Source organism: Protomyctophum parallelum (genome assembly GCF_964188405.1).
Source record: "Protomyctophum parallelum genome assembly, chromosome: 2".
Taxonomy (NCBI): Eukaryota; Metazoa; Chordata; class Actinopteri; order Myctophiformes; family Myctophidae; genus Protomyctophum; species Protomyctophum parallelum.
Window position 1 is genome coordinate 26,352,242 of NC_139699.1, and position 20,558 is coordinate 26,372,799.

General features: G+C 42.1%; 1 protein-coding gene across 2 annotated transcripts in view; it reads right to left on the bottom strand.

Moving 5' to 3' along the window:
* The window catches only part of adcy7 (adenylate cyclase 7), a 58,337-nt gene that overhangs the window by 13,861 nt on the left and 23,918 nt on the right, over positions 1 to 20,558 (bottom strand). Inside the window, exons 8-21 of one of the 2 annotated variants that reach the window (XM_083760052.1) lie at positions 20,016 to 20,174; positions 19,035 to 19,170; positions 17,257 to 17,448; positions 16,149 to 16,195; positions 12,964 to 13,023; positions 10,614 to 10,691; positions 9,021 to 9,090; positions 8,060 to 8,157; positions 6,215 to 6,299; positions 5,897 to 6,034; positions 5,674 to 5,784; positions 4,274 to 4,470; positions 1,966 to 2,092; positions 521 to 679 (exon numbers count right to left, since the gene is read on the bottom strand). In XM_083760052.1, the coding sequence (XP_083616178.1) occupies positions 521 to 679; positions 1,966 to 2,092; positions 4,274 to 4,470; positions 5,674 to 5,784; positions 5,897 to 6,034; positions 6,215 to 6,299; positions 8,060 to 8,157; positions 9,021 to 9,090; positions 10,614 to 10,691; positions 12,964 to 13,023; positions 16,149 to 16,195; positions 17,257 to 17,448; positions 19,035 to 19,170; positions 20,016 to 20,174 (1,657 nt within the window). The remainder of the gene's footprint in view (positions 1 to 520; positions 680 to 1,965; positions 2,093 to 4,273; positions 4,471 to 5,673; positions 5,785 to 5,896; positions 6,035 to 6,214; positions 6,300 to 8,059; positions 8,158 to 9,020; positions 9,091 to 10,613; positions 10,692 to 12,963; positions 13,024 to 16,148; positions 16,196 to 17,256; positions 17,449 to 19,034; positions 19,171 to 20,015; positions 20,175 to 20,558) is intronic. The other variant, XM_083760053.1, reaches the window with a different exon arrangement.

Below are 20,558 nucleotides of genomic sequence, written 5' to 3' on the forward strand. Positions count from 1 at the left end.
TTGTGTCTATGGGGCATGTGCTCAATTTTCAACCAATTTTCAAACGGTTTGGTTTGTTATAAACGTCTGCATACTTGTATATAAAATCCGTCAAGATTTGAGCGAGTTATGACTGTTTTTGTTTGAGCTGCCATAGAACATACTGTACTGTAGCCCCTCAGCAAGATGGCCGCCGGGTGAACTACGTCAGAGACTAGCCTTTATATATTGTCTATCTATGGTAGGCCTATATGGATACCACCCACCCATGCTGTAGTGAGTTGAGTGTGAAGTTGATGGAGCATTGCACGTCCAGCCATGCTGATGCCAAAATGCTTTACCACTCTGATGGGGGAGATGGTTCATGGAACAGTGATAATATTAGACTGGGTCTATTCTTTTGGGCAACACTGTGCACAGGGTGGTGGTGGTGGAGGAGGGCCAGGCAGGGCGGCATAGATAGGAGAAGAAGCGACGGCACCACACATCTGCCTACCTTGTACTTTGCATTAACCAAATAGTTTGAGCAACGGAGTCCCACCTCGTTCTTTTTGTTCTCTCCTACAAACAGCGAGGCCACGTGGGCAGGCAGCACGTTCTCCAGCAGCAGCCGGTTCAGGTTCTCCCGGGTCTCGATCTCGTCCTGCTCAGTGCGGTTCTTGTTCTTCAGCAGGAAGTCCTGCCGGAAGCAGTACTCGTTCTACAAAGAGAGAAAGATGGGAGGGAAGGACGGAAGAATGATTTCGGCTCAAAGATGGTAATAATGCTTTCTACCGTGCTGAGGGTGGTGCAGTGGTAAAGTGTGTGGGTTTAAAATCCTGCCGTGGCGCATTCGGCTTTGAGTTTGAAGAGCGTCTATAATCTATATGGAGGTGGAGGGCAGCCGGGCGGGAAGGAGGGTGATATCACTGTTAATCCTACAGGCTGGGCTTGGCACCTGTCAGCAGGGAGGTGTGGGCTCCTCACTGGCAGTTGAGTCAGTAGGACACAACAGCAGTGACAACACACAATGTGCGTGGGGAGGAATGAATTGGCACAGCCAATCACAGTGCAGAATGACACTCCTTCCAGCCAATCACAGCATGCAATATCTGAGGACGCAATCTGAGGACACCTTCCGGCGTATATCTATTCTACGTCCGAGCATAGACATGGTAACGCCCCGCCTGCCTCTGTTTGGCCTACCAACACTGCCCTTCTAGCCCGTCTAGCCCCCATGGTCTCACCAGACTGACCTCCGATACGCGAGGTTACTCCGTGGTGGGAAATAATTAAGTACAAGAGAATGGCAGCTTTATTGGCACACGCGACAGTAACTTAAATTTTTGTAGAAGAGGCAAACAAATAAGTTAACTAAACTAAACTTGTGCCGTTTGCTTTGATTGAATGTACTATGGTTAGATTTGGCTGTGTTCTAAATTAAAGTGTTAGTGTTAAACAAAATACTATTATACTAAAAAAGATAAAGATCAGGGGAAAAGAGTCACATTATTACAATAACTTTTTACACTACAATAATAAGTAGTTTGTTGTTGTTTATGTATACAAATAAACAGACCAGCGGCATAAAGAATATTAGTTTGCCTCTTCCACAAAAATAAAAGTTACTGTCGTGCGTGCCAAGCTGTCCATTCTCTTGTATTATATCGCACTTGTATTATTTATTTATTTCCCACCACGGAGTAACCTTGCGGCAGACTATCCAGCATGTATCTTCCACCTCGGAGGAAACTCTGGTAAGGCTGGCAGTGTCGGTAGGCCAATCAGAGGCAGGCGGGGCGTTACCATGTCTATGCTTGGACGTAGAATAGATACCTTCGACACCTTAGACACCTTCCGTCCTCACATTTTGAGCACGCAATCTGTATAATTGTAAGATTACTGATTATTTAATTGAGTACAAATGGAAATGGAAGGCGTTATCCTTCTAGCATAACCTTGCTAGAAAAGCTAAAAACACTGAGCGTGAGTGGAGGCACAGCTTACCTGTTGTGAGATGATGAACATGGTGAAGAGGAAGAGGGTGATGTACACACAGCTCATCACCTGGGGGTCTTTCACCAGACCCAGGCTCCTCAGCACCGTCACAGACATGTCTTCAAAACTGTAGTCTCTAAATTCAAAGGAAAATAGGCGTTGTTTTTCCTTTGTTTTGCCAATGGGTAGACTACCCAGATTGTCAAAACTGAAACACAACACCAGACCCAGGCCCCTCAGCATCGACACGTCTTCAAAACTGAAACACAAAACCAGCCTCAGCTCTCTCAACACCAACATGTCTGTCTTCAACACGCTCCAAAAGCTCACAGCTGGACCCGTTTATTGACCGGTTTTGACTGAAATGTAACCCTAACCCTAACTTTGATCCGACCAGGCACCTCTCTAAGGTCAAGAATGTCCTCGTCAAGAGAGACCCGGTCAAAGAGAGCTGCATTTCAGCCCAATATGAAACATCCATACAAATGATATAATGTACAAAGCAAAAATATTAAAGAAAAGTCACAATTCAATAATAGCTACAGACACTCCCCTTTCACACTGCTCATCCCGTCTTTCCAAACTGGGCAGCAAGCAGAGAACACTCAAACGCTAAGACTGTATGTTAAGGTTGGGTCTGATGCATTATAAGAACATTTATAATGAATTATAATGGATTATAAGCATCACCGGGTTGTGAAGGACATTAACAGACATACAAAATGAGCATAATGCATTAGGACCAGAACTTATAATACTTAATAAACCTTGTTATAAGTTGTTATGCATAATTAATTATAAACATTTATGACATGTGTTGCATTATAAATGTCATTATAATGAGACAATACCTTGAATGGATTGTTCAACCCCCAAATGAAAGTTTCTATTAATGACTCACCCCATGGAGACTTGAATTCAAGGATATTTTGGAGCGGTGGCTCCAAAGAAGGGCTTTGTGTGTCCCCCCATTCTACCGATTCGGTTCAAATTCAGTTGGAAATTGTGTGAAATGTGTATGCTATTTTAGAAAAACTTTTACCATATTCATGTTGCACCAGATCTAAGGGACACATATTTAGTAACACTCAATTATCATATTGTATTTTAATAATGTATTGGAATTATGTGTTTCATTAGTAACACTCCTTAAAACCACAGACTGATTTTCAGACAAGTCTATGGTAAATGGTAAATGGTGCATTTATATAGCGCCTTTATCCAAGGCGCTTTACAGAGATTGTGCATTACATTCACCCATTCATACACCGATGGCAGCGGAAACCATGCAAGGCACCAACTAGCACATCGGGAGCAATTAGGGGTTCAGTGTCTTGCTCAAGGACACTTCGACAGTAACTCTGGGGGAGCCCGGGTTCGAACTGGCAACCTTACGGTTACCATCCAGGCACTCTACCCCTGAGCCACCACCGCCGCCCATATGTCACTTCTTGGTGAAGAGTGTGGGCGTGTGGCTTAAACCAGGCTCCATCTATGGACTTAAACTCTTTCTGTTTCGGTAGTGAAAACATGGGACAGCATTTTTTATATAACGTTTTTTTAATTTAAAAGAAATCTACAAAATCAATTTAATTATTTCAACTTTCAACTTTTATTCAACAATAAAATAAATCAAATGGGTGTATTAAAAATTCTTTTTAAGAAAGTGACAAAAATCATTTAAGTACTTTTTTCATAAATTGAAATGTAGGGGTTAGAGGTTGGGACAGCCACCTTCCAATAGGAAGTGACATATAAACGATGTTTTTTTATATATTTAATTTTATATTATCTCAATTAATGTATTGTGATTAATTAGACCATACTATGACATTACTACAGTGAAAAGTCTGAATACTAAATCGTTTTTTAAGTGTTTTTCATTGTGGGACTGCAATTTGAACCGAATCGGTAGAATGGCCCATATATGTACGGTATGTATGTCCGCTTGAGTACGGCAATACAGCATAAACACACCCATTGACCACTGCAGCACGCACGCATGCACGTACGTACGCACACACACACACACACACACACACACACACACACACATGCACACGCCAAGGAGGAGGGGGTCATTACAACCCTCCAAAGCCACCGCTCACTTCATATTATGGTGTGATTTTGTTTTCTTCTCATTTAAGTCAATAATATTGACTCTTTGTGTCTCCATAGGGGGAAAAAAGGTGTTTCCACTGCTGGTCAACAAAGTATTGGCTTAGGAATGCGACAAAAACAAGAAACAATCCATTAATTCAAGTCTCCACAGTAATGGATAGATGTATTAATTTTAGTTTTAGTGCTCAACACTCACTTGCTGCAGTTCCAGTCGTTATTGATGTGTGTGTAGAGCAGGTACCCATAGGCCAGGAACAGCTGTCTCTTGGAGCTGAGGATGAGGATGTAGTAGGCCGTGGAGGCCAGGGAGAGGAAGAGCACCTTCAGCTCAAAACTCACCCGAAGGAACACCCCGCACGCCACCAGAGACAGGATGCAGCTGAACACAGAGTACTGAGACACACACACACACACACACACACACACACACACACACACACACACACACACACACACACACACACACACACACACACACACACACACACACACACACACACACACACATATATACATTTGGGGGATTTATTTAGGAAGAAACTGTGTGTGTGTGTGTGTGAGCCAAGCAATTAGCGAGGTACTGCTCAGTTTCAGCCATTATAGAGTGTCGCAGTCCCTCCCCCTTTCAGAATGACGAGTGGCCCAGGAAATGAATCGCAATGCATTTTTCCCATAGGCATTTCTTAAAGTATTTATTTAAAGACGGTTACGCCGCGGACAAAGCCAACTCGGATCGTGACAAATCATGACAATGAACACAATGTTTTGGGCCGATCGAATAATTTATAAGAAGAAAAACAAAACAAATGGATTGCGATTCATTTCCTGGGCGAATACCGGAAGACTCCGGTGCTTGCCCGTTTTTCCTCCCGGAATTGTCACCAGTGAGGGGGATAACTTTGTAATATGCTATTGGCTGTTTGTATTATTTTTGGAAAAATATAAAAAGATACTCCTGTAGAAAGGCTATATTATTTTACTTATATTGACCCTATAAACAATTTAGTATTATTTAGTATATGTAAGGTTTTGCACACTCAAATGGTACCTCGTCAGATAATCCCCACATAGCCTACAACAACTTCTGTGAACAGACTTCAATGTAGTAGCTTTTCATAAATTATATTTGTACTTAGGCTGTCTGCTGTCATGAAAGTTTATAGTTAGAGAAATTCAAAGTCCAGCCATCTGCTGTCCAGCCTCTCCCACCCCTCACTGGGGAAAATTCTGGGAGGAAAACAGAAACGGGGCGAGTCTTCTTGTTACCTCCTGGGCCACTCGTCGTTCTGAAAGGGGGAGGGACTGCGACGCTCTATAGGAAGACGCTCAATTTGGAGGAGGCGTTGTTTCCTTATCCATGATATATGTCTGCTGCCCTGTGTCCGACATGTCAGCTGTACTGTATGTAACAATGCTTTGCCATCCATGCATGTTGTAACTGGCTGCTCTCCCACTGTCAAACTGCACTGGCAGTGTTTATGTCCTTTGTACAAGGTATTCCTGTACTTCTCATTATGTGGACATAAATAAACATTTCAAATATGTGTGTGTGTGTGTGTGTGTGTGTGTGTGTGTGACAGCAGGTCAGCCACTCACAGGCAGGTAGAAGAGGTCCATGGTTCCCTCCTCATGGGACTCATTCATGTGAAGACGCTCAGCACCTTCACCACCCGGACACATTTCTGGCACGGCTGTCTGAATGAAGCACTGGGGGCGGGACAGTGTCAAAGCATACTTTATTATAAGTAAAACATTTGAGTACTTTTTCCAGCACTGAGTAAACCTATGGATGTCACATATTGTCCTGGAAGCACCGTACCAGGTTGAACACTGCCAGGAGGACGATGACAGCGGTGGTGATGGTGGCCAAGGGGAGGCGCACACACGGCCGCTTCACCACCGCCTCCGACACGGCCGACAGCCAGCTGCAGCCAGACAACTTCTCTGGAAACAACCGCTGTGGAGAGACACGAGGATGAGCTTTGAATCAAACGGTGTGAAATTGTGAATCTACAGTACATTTTGCCACCAATACCTTTGTACTTTTACTCAAGAAAAATATTTCTACATTGTAGTATTAGTACTTTTACTTCAGTAAAACATGCGAGTACTTTTTCCACCACTGGCACATACTGACCTGAAGATGACCTGCAAAACAGATGGCCAGGGTCAGCACGAGGACACAGACTAGCACACCAAATGACATCCCCAACGTGGACGCACTGAGGGACAAAGACAAAAGGAAATTTTAAAGATTTGTCTTAATCTAAAATTACGGATCTACAGGCTCAGAAAGCGTCCCATAGTTTACCATTGTGAGCTTGTAGATCTGCTATTTTTTAATAGCCAAAGCATAAAATATGGTTAAAGTGTTAAAAATCTTTGTGATGCTATTACAGCTCTAATATACCTTAGAGCTGTTGTGTGGAGGACGACGCAGCAATGGGAATCAAACAGGTGAATTTAATCAAGATTCATTAATATGAATGTGAGCCTCTACACGTCATCACACAGCATGTTTTCGTTCAAAGGAAGTAATTAACATTTGATTTGTATGGACTTTGTTATATAAAAATACACAAACATTTAAATATTCCCATTTTTTTGGCATCCATTTTTAAGCCCATATGATGACCACGGATATGGTCTAAAAGTGTGAAAAACGTATTTTTCATTTCACTAGGTCTTTAAGAAGTGGCATTCTCCAAGATCATCTCCAAGAACTTTGCTGTTCTGTTGATTTAAATTAAGTTATATTGAGTTTGTTTTGTTGGTTGTTTTGAGTATTGTTTATCTTAAGGAGGTAATACATTGTATTTGGTTATTTTTGTTAGGTCAGAAATATTTTTTGTTTAGTTCTTTTTGATTATCTCATTTGTTCTAATTTGCCCTTAACCCACATTAGCCACCTATTAGCTTACCTTAAGTTATTACCCATATTATATTTATGAAACTACTTTATGAACTCTACACTTATTGTTATTTCTTTTCTATCTTGTTAATACATAGTTATTTTGTACTTTTTATCCTTTGTTGATGTGGCTGCTTGGGAGTTGGGGAAGGCGGGAGCGTCATTTTCATGTTGTGTCTCAGGCCCCCTAAACTGGGTTATTATAACACCATCCTGATCCCTGTGCTTTAGACCCGCTGTTGACCTGTCTGTCTAGCATCAAATGTTGGGTGAGTGAGAACTTTCTCAAGCTAAATGAGGATAAGACAGAAGTTCTCATAATCGGTTCTAGCGAGCAAAAATAATCAATAATTAGCAGACTTGGCAACCTGACTGTAGAAAGTAACAGTACAGTAAAGAACCTGGGGGTTATTATTGATTCTGAATTGAATTTAAATTCACACATTAATCATGTTACCAAGATTGCCTTTTTTCACCTTAGAAATATTGCACGAATCAGAGCCTATTTGTCCTTGGACGATGCAAAAACGCTAATCCACGCCTTTGTTTTTTCTCGGCTTGACTACTGCAATGCACTCTTTTCAGGACTGCCTAAGAAAACGACTGACAGATTACAACTTGTCCAAAATGCAGCAGCTAGAGTTTTAACTAGAACTAAGATGAGAGAACATATTACTCCAGTTTTGGCATCACTGCACTGGCTTCCGGTTGTTTTTAGGATTGATTAAAAAATTCTGTTACTTGTCTATAAAGCTCTCAATGGTCTCGCACCTCCGTACTTCCGTGACTGCCTACCTAGATATGTCCCTAACCGCCCCCTCAGGTCCTCCAATGCTGGCCTACTTGAAGTGCCTAAAAGAATGTGCACAAAAAAATATGGTGAGGCAGCTTTTTGCTTCTACGGCCAACAGCCTGGAATAAACTTCCATTCGAGCTCAGACACGCACCCTCTGTAGACATTTTTAAATCTCAACTCAAGACTCACCTCTTCACCCTTGCTTTTAGTTGAGTTTTACTATGCACGACTGATGAGGGACTGTTTTGTTTCATCTCATTTATGTGGACACTTACTCGTTTGTGACAAACATCTGAACCATGAAGATGCAGAGGAAGATGAAGGTGGCACAGCCCACATAGTGCTTGAACATGGGCAGGTCCAAAGCTCTGTACTGAGGAGAGAGAAAGAGAGAGAGAGAGAGAGAGAGAGAGCATGACGCACTGCATGACGCACTGTTTTCTTTAAAGTCATTTGAAAACAATTAAAGCAGTGGTTCTCAAACCTTTTCATGTCAAAGACCCCCAAAATGATATGCATTTGGCTGCGGACCTCCCATCTCAAAACATATTTTATGCGAGGGGCCCCCAGAAGCAACGATTTTTAAGATTCTTCAAAAATAGCAGATCTACAAGATCATAGCGAGGCACAAAGTGAAGCGCTTTAAACTTGTATTTGCTATTTTTGAATAGCCATAAGTATAAAATATAGTTAAAATGATTGTAACACTATTAACTATAATATTGCTGGGCATTAAAGTAGTAATTCACCCAAAAAGTGACTTATTTTTTAAATTAAATTACAACCCATGAAGCCTTGAATTCATGGACATTGTTTTTGTTGCATTCCTAAGCCAATAATTTGATGACCAGTTGAAAGATACCAATGTCTCTGGTAAGTAAGACACTTATTTTTCAACCGCTCTTCTTCATAATACAATTTGACCTCATTGTAAGATGCTAAAATCTTTTGTCTAGTCACTCTGTGTCTCAGAGGACAACTGTGGACAGTTCAGACACCCAGCTACCAGTGAGTGAGTCATCAGTCATTTCAATCAAGATTTATTTGTTTTGTTAATGCGATAACAATTGCTTTGGTTAATAATAGCGTGCTAACTTTTCAGGAATAGAAAGACTGCAGTTTCTATTACCCAAGTGCGTAATAGGCGCATTTCTGAACTGTCTGTAAGTCGTCCTCTGAGACACACAGGCTGAGTAGTAGACAAAAATGTTGGAGGGCTCTGTGTAACAAACTTACCTGCTTCTCCAAGACCTTCTTTGGGAACCACACAGCCAGACTGCTCGTCTCCTCAGACTTGAACCACTGCCTGACAGACAGACAGACAGACAGACAGACAGACAGACGAGGAGGGGGGTTAGAGAGAGATAGCCAGGGACAAAGAAAATGAGACTGGGTTTCGAGTCCATTAACATTCATCACATTGACTTGTTTTCTTCTAATCGTTGGCTTCAGGGGAAATGTATCTCGGAAAACGAGAATCAGGAAGTGAATATTCGCCATTTAACAGGTTATTTAATTGTTATTTAATTCACCTAAAACATTTGAACTCCATGACAACCATTTTGTAACCGGCGATCATATCATTTAGACTAGAGAAATGAGGTGAAAATCAAGCTTGTTTTGATACAAAAATAATAAAAAAAACTGCGTTCCCATAGACGGCATAAGCCAACTGAATTTTCACTTTTCATTCTCACACCGGAGTGTTACGAGTAGGGATGGGGCCGATTAATAGATTATCGTTAATAGGACCCGAAATCGATGACAATTAATAATCGATATAAGATATATATATATATTTTTATTTTATTTTAATGAAAATCTGTTGGAAAGGCAATATTGTCATCCAAACAGGACAGGGCTAGGCCTACCAAAGTGTGCCTGGGATGTGTCTGTGTAGCTGCATGACTGAGAGGAGTGTGAGTGACTGAGTGTGAGTGGAGATTGATTCCAATCAAGATACAGGTTTGGAGGATTTAGCAGGTGTTGGGAATTTACCTAATCAGGCCTAGGCTGGGGTTGCTATGGTGATCAATTGGCTCAACACTGGTCCAGGGACCACCAGTGGTCCTCATTTAAAAGATGGAGTTAGTAACCAAATGGACCCTTATTAACTCTCAAGAGTTAAAATTATTGTTAATCATCTACATCAGGGGTTCCCAAGGTACCCCTTGAAAAAGAAAAAAGAAAAGCCCCCGAAACGATTAATCGGTTAATCGTTAATATTGTTAATATTGTTAATATATTATACAAATCGATTTTCATTTTGGACACATTTACACATCCCTAGTTACGAGTGCGTAGAGAACACAGTTGTGAACCGTAATCAATGTATATTTAAAAAAGCGTCAAAAGACGATCTTGGCCTTGTTACAAGATTCAACAGTGTAGCAGATCAAAATCTATAAGATCAAAATGTGTCACTTCGCTCCAGGTTACAACAGTATAATTTTGAGTTACCTTTTACTTGAGTATTTCCGATTTCCAAACGTTTACTCCACTATATAGATGTCTGAGAGGCAAATATTGTACTTTTATTGCACTACCATTATTTGAAAATGTACTTACTTTGTTTATCATTTCACCGATTTTTTTACATTTTGAACTTGGCTGAGGGCCAAACGATCAAAAGACAATCTAGGCAACAAGTTAGTAAAGTCAATAACTGTGCTTGATTCCAAAGGCATCAAAGTATACAGTAGTTGCACCGCTCATTTCGCACAGGTGTGATTTTACGTACAGTATGTAAAACATATGCGTACTGTACTTCTTCCATCACTGGAAGTTTCTGCCCTGACAGTCAGACAAACAGTCGCTAAGTGAACCTACTTGCTGCTGAGCTCATCAATGGTGGTGGTCATCTCGTTGTGGAGCTCCTCGTCAAAACGACTCTTCTGGGACTTGTTCCTGTTGCCACCCGGAAAGCACACAGACAGTTAGACGGAAGGACAGACAGACAAGCTGACCGGGGTCGAATGCTACGGGGAGTCCAGCAGAAGTCATGCAGGTTATTGAGGTCCAGTAGGGTGCTGTACTGTGCAGGCAGGAGGAGGCAACCAGTTAGATCATTCTTAGCGTTAGTGGGGGGAAAGGAAGAGGTGCGTGTGTGTGTGTGTGTGTGTGTGTGTGTGTGTGTGTGTGTGTGTGTGTGTTTGCATTACTATACTTGTGGTGACCACCACAAGAATAACGCGCTCTGACTCTTCTGATTCTGTGAGTACGCAGCACGCAGTAGTGGAAAAACACTACTGCGTGCTGGTGCTCCTTGTCCCAGTGCCCGAGCATCACGCTCCATCGCTGCAGACGCCCAGCGTTATTTTGCGGCAGCGCCAGGTGGCAAGGAAGCTCCATTGTATCTGAGGCCAAATTCGAAGTCATTATCAGCATGCAGTTCCATTTAATGGCCCTGCAGATGTCGCTATTTCTCCTCCTGCTCGCTGCAGAAGAATTTTTACTCCAAGTGAATGAGGTTTTGGCCGGACTTTGTACTTATGTTTACCTAAACATTTTCATAAATACTTTACGTTTTCAATTGCTCGTTTAAAGTATTTTTTCAATTACCATGATATGCATTTAGTAAAGTATGGTCCCATTAATTAAAAAAATTAATATGATAACGTAACCCTACTTTATCATATTTATTTTAATTAATGGGCATATCATGCTAATTGGAAAAACAAAAGAAAAAAAGACTATGTTTCTATGGCTTCTACTAGTTCTACCAAGTGACGAGACGCCCTGGCTGCTGTTGCATGTTGCATGGTGTTGGATGGTGATTTTGAACAAAAAAGTGGCTTCCAAATGGGTCTGTACAAACTCAAAGTACCAATGGGTTACGTTACAGTTCCCTTCATCCATATTTTTTTGTCTATGCAATGGCTTCAGAGCTCCCGACGACCAGTGTTTTTTGGCACAGCGTCCTGGGAGCTTCACGCTGGAAACAGTTCGTTTGAAGAGGAGTGCTGCTCTTTTGATCCTCCTGACTGTGTCTGACAACGCGGTCATTTTACGACCCAACGTTGAATCATTGTCACAACCATGACAAGTTGGTGTTTCCATGAGAAATAATGTTTCAGCTAAGCTATTTATGCTAATAACATAGATCAGGACATTCAAACACAGCAACGGTTGATCGGTTTGTACCTTGTGGGTGTTTAAGTGCTTCATGTGAACGCTATGGACATGATGACTTCAAAAGCGCCCCTCCGCTCATAAAACACCTACTGTGGACAGCAGCGACTGTAACTGTCAAGTGAAATGTCATAACGGTGACAGGCCTAACCTCACAGTGAGTAGTAGAAGGTGGTGGTACAGGCGTACAGCACAGCTACAGCTCTTCAAGGCCCCCCCCCCCCCCCCCCCCGATTCCGAAAATACCCGAGAGGACCCTAGATCTGCATGGGTCGGATCTGTGTTTTATCATAATCACTCGGAGCCGGGTCGGAATCGGCTCTGTATCCCACAGGGCGGGAATACCACTTACCAGGCTGATTTGAAAACACCGGCGTACAATCATTGATTACTCGTCAGGTCTCTCGGAATCTCGGAGATAACCGGATCTCGGACTCAGGTTTGGTTTTCTTATTTGAAAATGTTTTCAGAACGGGTCGGAATCTGATCAAATTTCACAGATCCATTTCGGGTTCGGGACCATGTTTTTGGACCTGTGAAGAGCTCTACTGTACACTGTAGTTACAGACATCCCAGGATAACCCTGTTACTTCTAGACAGCGGAAACACAGGAGGAGAGAACTACGGTAGAGTGCTAGTTCAATCTGATGGGGGCGGGGGGGGTTAGTGTTCAAACTGCAAGGCTGTGTGCTTCTCAACCCCATGGGTCGCGACCTCCCAGAGGCTGCTAGAAATGTGACCATAATAGGTAAACAAAATATTGGTGGAAATACAGTAGACAGACTTTTTAGGTACTAAAAAAAACAAAAAAATATATATTTTGGATCCCAGTCAATTAGGTGAGTTAACCCCTTAGACCCTATCCTATACTACACTTGGTCCACTCTCCCTACACAAAATCCCTTTGTTGAATCTCTTTGCAAAAAACTAAAGGTGGTAAAGGTGGGTTTGGGAGGTCACAAGCCAAAGCGGTTGAGAGTCACACTCTAAACACCCCAAAGGAGAGGAGGAAACCCCCATGGGAGGAGACCCCCACTCACTCACTCACTTATAGGAACTGAAGGGAGGAGCGGGCAATGAGAACGGCTCCTCTACCGACTCATCAAAGCTGTGAGGAGACCCAAGCGCACACGCATGTGCACGCACACACGCACACACAGACACACACAGACACACACATCAACACACTGTACCTTCACCTCCATCACACACGTGATGAGCCATGTGTTCCTATCCTGGCTCACTATCACTTGTATTGTTCACTCACCGTGAATTGTTTGGTTTCTATGTGTATATTGTTGCTGTCGGGTAGAAACGTCTTATCTCCATAGTTTAACTTTTTTCCCCCCGTAAATTAATGCCCTGCGTGATCACACTACTGCGTCACGCAATAGCATCAAAAGTAGGCAGCAGATTGTTTTAATTTGAATCCTGAAAAGTAACAGTTTTGGACAATATTATGTCAGCATCCGTATTCTGGGAAAACTTTCAAAGAAATAGAAGATGGAGAAGCTCACCACACGCCGTAATGACGATTGAAAGCAGAAAAGTAACTAGTATAGAACCCTGCGGGACTCCAACATCTGGGGTTTAAGTGCTTAAACAATTTCATTATGAAAGGTTCATTATGAAACATTTTATGTTACACATTCTTTCATTCTCGTCATACATTATGAAACTATGCATTGACCTTTTCCATACTTTTATATTCGTTGCGGTCCAGAAGAAACCACCTAACTCAATTGTTTTTCACGGAAAATAATGCAATCGAACACCCATGTGTTGCATGGTTAAAAACGATTGAACCAATGGAAATAATAAAAAGTGATTAGGTGAAAACATCCTACCTCCATTGAATCAATCAAATCAAATGATTCCTGAGCGCGGCGCGACTGCAGCTCACCGCTCCAAGAGATGGGTCAAATGCGGAGAACAAATTTCACTGCGGTAACGTGTGTGACAAATCGTACGACTTTGACTTAAACTTTAACTCTACTTGAGCTGGATGTTTTTTTATTTCCTGGAGTTAGGTGTTTTTTCCCCGCAGACAGCAGAGATATACAGTATATATATACTCCTGCATACTTTTATTAAGCATTTAACTCATGTAATGATATGCCTTATGCAACGCATTGTGTGGCTGTAGATCTGGTATTTTTAAATAGGGCTTCAGTGGTTCAAACATAATTCACACTATCAACTCAGGCACATGTTGACCCAAAGAGCCAAGATTTTTGGCCCAAAGAGATTTTTGTGATGTCAAAAGAACATGACAAGTGAAGATGATGCAATGCGGCGGCTCTCATAAAGCTAATTTTTTCATATAAACGTCCCTCTAAAAAGCCTCTGTTGTCCACCGACCACCACAGCTCAGACTTTTAAAAAAAGGATAATTTTCTCATTTCCCCATCCCAGTCTGCTGGCACTCACACACAACCGCTTGTCCGCTTTGAAGGACAAGGAGAAAGCCAGGTGCTTTTACACAATGTTGTGTAAAAGCTTAGCTTTGGGCCATAACTTGAGTTTATGTGTTATTTACTCATGGTGATGTCACTGTACTGTAACTAGCAGATGTTGCATGAACAGTGTTAACACATACAGTCCTGCATCCAAGAATGAATCAGACTTCTATCTAAACTTGGGTAGAACTGAGGTCATAGAACTTTTAATGGTGACCAGGGCTCTGTCTTAGAGTTTAATTGCCAGGGACGTTAAGACGAGATGAATCCAATTATGCACTGATTGCCAGGGACGTTAGTTTTTTTTCTTTTAATCCATATTTTGGAAATTCCTCTAATCTGGTGTGCAGGTGATGACATGCACATGACATGCATAATATAATTACATTTTCTTTATTTTATTTATAATGGGCTAATTGGCAACGAGAGCCAAAACTGGTGACCACCAGGTGGCGCTGAAAGAGTAGGGAAACTACACCCTTTTTGCAAAAAAATATATGTAAATGACGTTTAGAAGATTTAGAACACTTTCCTGGGGGTCTTTGTGTGTGTAATATGTGGTTTTAGATTTAGCCGTGATCCCAGTGTCTCTGATGTCATGGACACTGTGCTCACTTACTTCCTGGACTACATGTTGTCTCAGTAAGACAGCCCTCCCCCTATCCATAAGGAGGAGCAGTGCACCAAAGCATTATGGGAATTGTATTCCAGGAAGGAAGTGAGCCCAGTGTCCATGACATCAGACACTGGGCTCACTGCTAAAATCTAAAATATCTAAAACCACATATTACACACATAAAGACCACCAGGAAAGTGTTCTAAATCTTCTAAACGTCATTAACATATATTTTATTTTGCAAAAAGGGTGAAGTGTCCCTTTAAGGCCTCTCCACCAGTTAGTAGGCCACCGTGCTCAGATTTGTTGCATAAGGTTGCAGAGAAGAGAGTACAAAAATGCACAGTGTGTAACTTTTTGTTTAACTGAATTAAGAAACACTCTCACCACTAAAGTAGTTGAAATAGCATCGCATCATTTTAACCTCTTTATCCAAATACATTGCTTATTCAAAAATAGCAGATGTATAAGCTCAGAGCATGTCACTTTGTGCCGTGCTGGTAGCTATTTTCAATTAAAAAATCAAATTTAAAATCGCAAAAAATGCTTGAAAAATGTCTAATAATTTAGCGTTTTTTTTTCTTACATAAATCTTATCTTCTGGGGGTCCCTGATGGCACAAAATGTTTTTAGATGGAGATCTGTGCTGCGGTCGAATACATTGTGGGGGTCCTAGACATGGAAAACATTGAGAAACACGTACTGCAGTAGATGTCATGAGCGAGCCAGGGTCAAAACAGTGACCATGGCCTCTCTCTCTCTGGCCATTCAGCTACGGATGCCTGTGAATAATCTTGCGGTCGTGTGACCCCACGCTAAAAAAAAGAAAATCCAGCGGGTCCGTAGCATAATTATTTATATATATATATATATATATATATATATATATATATATATATATATATATATATATATATAAATACATCCCATATTATTCTTGTTGCCAACCCTACCCATGACTGGCATAAGAATGGCACAGGATCTCAAACCCCATCAGGGTCCTCTATCTGCTTTCCTTAATGTATCTCATTCTCAGTCCTTCTACTGTCTTTTTCAATGAAGGAATACCAAGATAACCATGGGTGGACTGAGTGGAATGAAAACACTTAAAAATAGTTGTTGAAGTGAGTGGAGTCGGCATTGATGTTCCTTCCTTACCTCTCACTGATCTTATTGGTATAAGGAGCAGGACGCAGAGGAATGTCCTGAGAGAGAGAGAGAGAGAGAGAGAGAGAGAGAGAGAGAGAGAGAGAGAGAGAGAGAGAGGGAGAGAGAGAGAAAGGAATACCTCTCATCAGATACAATTGATTTAATGTGCATTTTACAAAGAGGTGTGTGTGTGTGTGTGTGTGTGTGTGTGTGTGTGTGTGTGTGTGTGTGTGTGTGTGTGTGTGTGTGTGTGTGTGTGTGTGTAACATTTCAGCTAGCACCCCTGATGTCATTGTAAATGAAAACCATAGAGGTGTTCATTCCCGAGGTCGGCTGTACCTTTGACTATAGCCTGGAAGAAGCCTTTCTAACCAAAGTGCTGAAGTATCAGCAGCTAGTGTAGACCATCTCACAGCTAGGCTATAGATGTAAACTTTTAGTTTTTATCTTTGGCAGCCTAGGGCATGCGCATAAGTTGGTTGTGAGGGGCTTACAAATGGCCGGCCTTTCCAAAAGGAGAGCCAAGCAGTTAGCGAGGTACTGCTCATTTTCAGCCATTATAGGAAGCCGCTCAATCTGCTGCCCTGTGTCCGACATGTCAGCTGTACTGTATGTAACAATGCTTTGCCGTCCATGCACGTTGTAACTGGCTGCTCTCCCACTGTCAAACTGCACTGGCAGTGTTTATGTACTTTGTACAAGGTATTCCTGTACTTCTCATTATGTAAATAAACATTTCAAGTGTGTGTGTGTGTGTGTGTGTGTGTGTGTGTGTGTGTGTGTGTGTGTGTGTGTGTGTGTGTGTGTGTGTGTGTGTGTGTGTGTGTGTGTCACGTGCTAGTCTGTGATACTGTATGTGTGGGTGTGTGACGTATGTGATTAGAATGAATAGAATGAACCCTGAATTGGAGTTTGACCGACAGTTTGAGGAATTAGTAGAAGGTTTAGTCAGAAGTGCTTTTTAATCCTTTCATTGGTTCAATATTTGTAAAACCCACACACAGGCGTAAAGGGTGTTCAATAGCACTGATTTATTTAAGAAATGTAAAAAGAACAAGAGATGGGAGGTTTGTGCCCGACAGTTAGGACATATGCTTCCATACAGTCAAACACTCACCTTGCAGCAGCGCATCTTGCCGTTGACCATGCTGTCTGTGGTGAAGCCCTCGCGGCTCTGCAGGTGGGCGAAGGGCTTCACGGCCCCCCAGGACTCCAGGTAGCGCGTCATGCGGACCGACGCTCGCATCTTCAGACCGTCGTTGACCCGGGGCTTGGGAACGCTGCGGCTGTTCAGCGACGGATCCTTAGACTGAGGACGCAGCAGACACTTAATTGTTCGCATATTCTAGTATAGAGAACCGAATAGACCGATAGATATATCAGATATGATAGAAATATCATTGTTATATGAGGCTAGATGGTGCAAGGTGGAGTCTACAGTGGAGTTCACTGGCGGCCATCTTGCAACAGTCAACTTCTCTGGTACGTTCTATGGTTGCAAAAATACTTAATTTGCTGAAATCTTGACCGATTGACAAACGGTCATCTCTGACGTTTATAACAAATGGAACCCAAACCGCTTGAAAATCAGTTGAAAATGTAGCAAGTTATTATTTATTAGTTATTTATAAAGTACATGCACCATTACCATAGCTACAATGTTATGAGTGATCTGACTGTAGCAAGATGGCCGCCATGTGGCGACGTTGCTCTCCATTGGCCAGCAGTGCGGGCGAGTCATTTAGTCATCTAATATTTTATGTTGAATTCCTGTTCTTTTCTTTGGCTATATAGAAATGTCTATTTGTACGTCTGTAAATGTTTTGATGAATTGAACCAGGTGGACCCTCTTGTAAACAAGTGTAATGCTTTATTGGGTCGTCCACTCACAGTTAACAGTCTTTGCATTGAGTTGTGCTTGAAATGTACTGTCATTCTGCAAACTGTTAATAAATATTTCAATCAATCAATTGCCTTTATATATATCTATGGTCCTAATGCCCTGGGTCAGTCACATACCTGACAGAATCGCTGGATTCAAGTGTTTGTTTTTGGAACACAGCTCTTATAAGACATGATGGTACGATGACAGTATGGTATTTTCAATAGAGGGGGATGACGGACACTATTTTTGCCATTTCCCCCCAAAACCGGGAGGTGAAACCTTCCATTAGGCTTTTACCTCACGCTCATAAATCTGATCTCTCTTTAGAAGCGTTGTTATTCCAAGATGCATGATGAAGTCAGAAATTAGGACAGAACATCGCCATTCTGATCAAAACCACGGACAGCGCTGTAGATTTAGAGAGAATGAAGGAAGGAAAGAAGGAAGATTGTTGGCCTGTAAAGCAGGAAGTGAATGGCTGTGCTCGCAGCAAAACAGCTCCGGGTCGAACGAGCAAGGCGTTTTATACCATTAAAAAGGTCCACACGTCTGAGGCACCCCGCAGTTTTATCTGAGAGGACGTGCGGACACGTCTTTAGCAGATGGAGACAGGTCACTCACCCGCGGGTCGATGACCAGGTAGGTGTTAACATGCAGATGGAGACAGGTCACTCACCCGCGGGTCGATGACCAGGTAGGTGTTAACATGCAGATGGAGACAGGTCACTCACCCGCGGGTCGATGACCAGGTAGGTGTTAACATGCAGATGGAGACGGGTCACTCACCCGCGGGTCGATGACCAGGTAGGTGTTAACATGCAGATGGAGACGGGTCACTCACCCGCGGGTCGATGACCAGGTAGGTGTTAACATGCAGATGGAGACGGGTCACTCACCCGCGGGTCGATGACCAGGTAGGTGTTAACATGCAGATGGAGACGGGTCACTCACCCGCGGGTCGATGACCAGGTAGGTGTTAACATGCAGAGGGAGACAGACAGGTCACTCACCCGCGGGTCGATGACCAGGTAGGTGCGGACGTCACTGAGCTCCTTCAGGTAGGTGTCCCTCAGGTGTCCGTTGCCCTCCTCCACCTCGTAGGCCTTGTTCAGGTGCTTCAGGGTGGCCTCTGTGATGTGGACCCGCCTGCACGACAACATGACACACAGGACCAAACCTTTTACTGACTGAAAACTGTATAAGAATCCTTTGATAGGGCTGGAGTCAGTGGTTAATGCATGTTTTGTAATAATAATCAAAATCTACAAACTAACTAGTAACTAAAAAGTGATCAAATAATTGTAGTAGTAGTAGTAGTAGTAGTAAACTTTATTTTGTATTTATTTTTATATCAGTCTGTCCCTTTTATGCCCATATATGGAAGTTTCTGTATCTGTCTTTACAATACATCCTTGAACAATTTTTGTTTTTAACGTTTACAAACATTTCCATCACATGGAGTGGGTTAGATGCAGTGGTGGACACTGGACATGGCATCACATCACAATGAAATCGAAATGAACTCAAAATATCATATCGTTTCACTTTGTATTGTATTGTATTGTTTTGAAATGTGAATAATCAGTATCGAATCATTTTGCAATGCAAATAAGTAATTGTATCAAAGCACTTAAGTTGTGCATTGTATTTAGCAATTTTAAGAAGAAAATAAAATAAAAGAGGGGTTTAATTACTTTTCCATTCCATATTGCTACACTTGGTCCATCGATAAATGTGTGTATTCTGTGTTCATGTTAAAGTGCAGGTTTGTCCATAATGTGTTAAAAATTTGATGTTTGATGTTTCCCTTAAAAAACCTGCTATATCCACATGTTTCACACAGATTTCATGTTAGTTACTGTATCGATTTCAAATCATTGAATCGTATCGCCATGAATGAACCAATATCGGCCATGTATCGCATCGTCAACCATGTTTCGTGATACATTATCGTATCGCTGTTAGACTATACAAGTGATTGCTATACATACCCCGGCAAGCCTCCAGACTCCATGTGATTGGCCAGGGTGACGTCATGTGACCACACGTCAAACTGCCACTTGCGAAGGCCAATCACCCCACAGAGGACGTTTCCGGAGTGCACGCCCACTCTCATGTTGATGTCCACTCCTGTGGCCTCCCGCACCTGCCTGACCATCAGACACAGCATGTGAGTGTGTGTGCGTGCGTGCGTGCGTGCATGCGTGCATGCTCTAACCAAGAGATAATGGCACTGGTGTACTGCAGTCATACAGTAGGTATGAATGAGGGCAAAGTTTAATGATAATATCATTAAACTATTTTGCTTTCAAATAATATTATTATTTATTAATGGTATTATTCATTCTATCATTCTGTCATTCCCTGAAAATGAAAGGTCAAGTGTACTCTGCCTGCGTCAGAAGTGATGCAGAGATGAGTATGATCAGATGGGCAATGCCTTATAGAAAAGATCATCAAATCATCGGCACTACAGAATTACCCAGTCTCCATAACATCTACACCACTGTATGAAAAAAGCCCATAACATCATG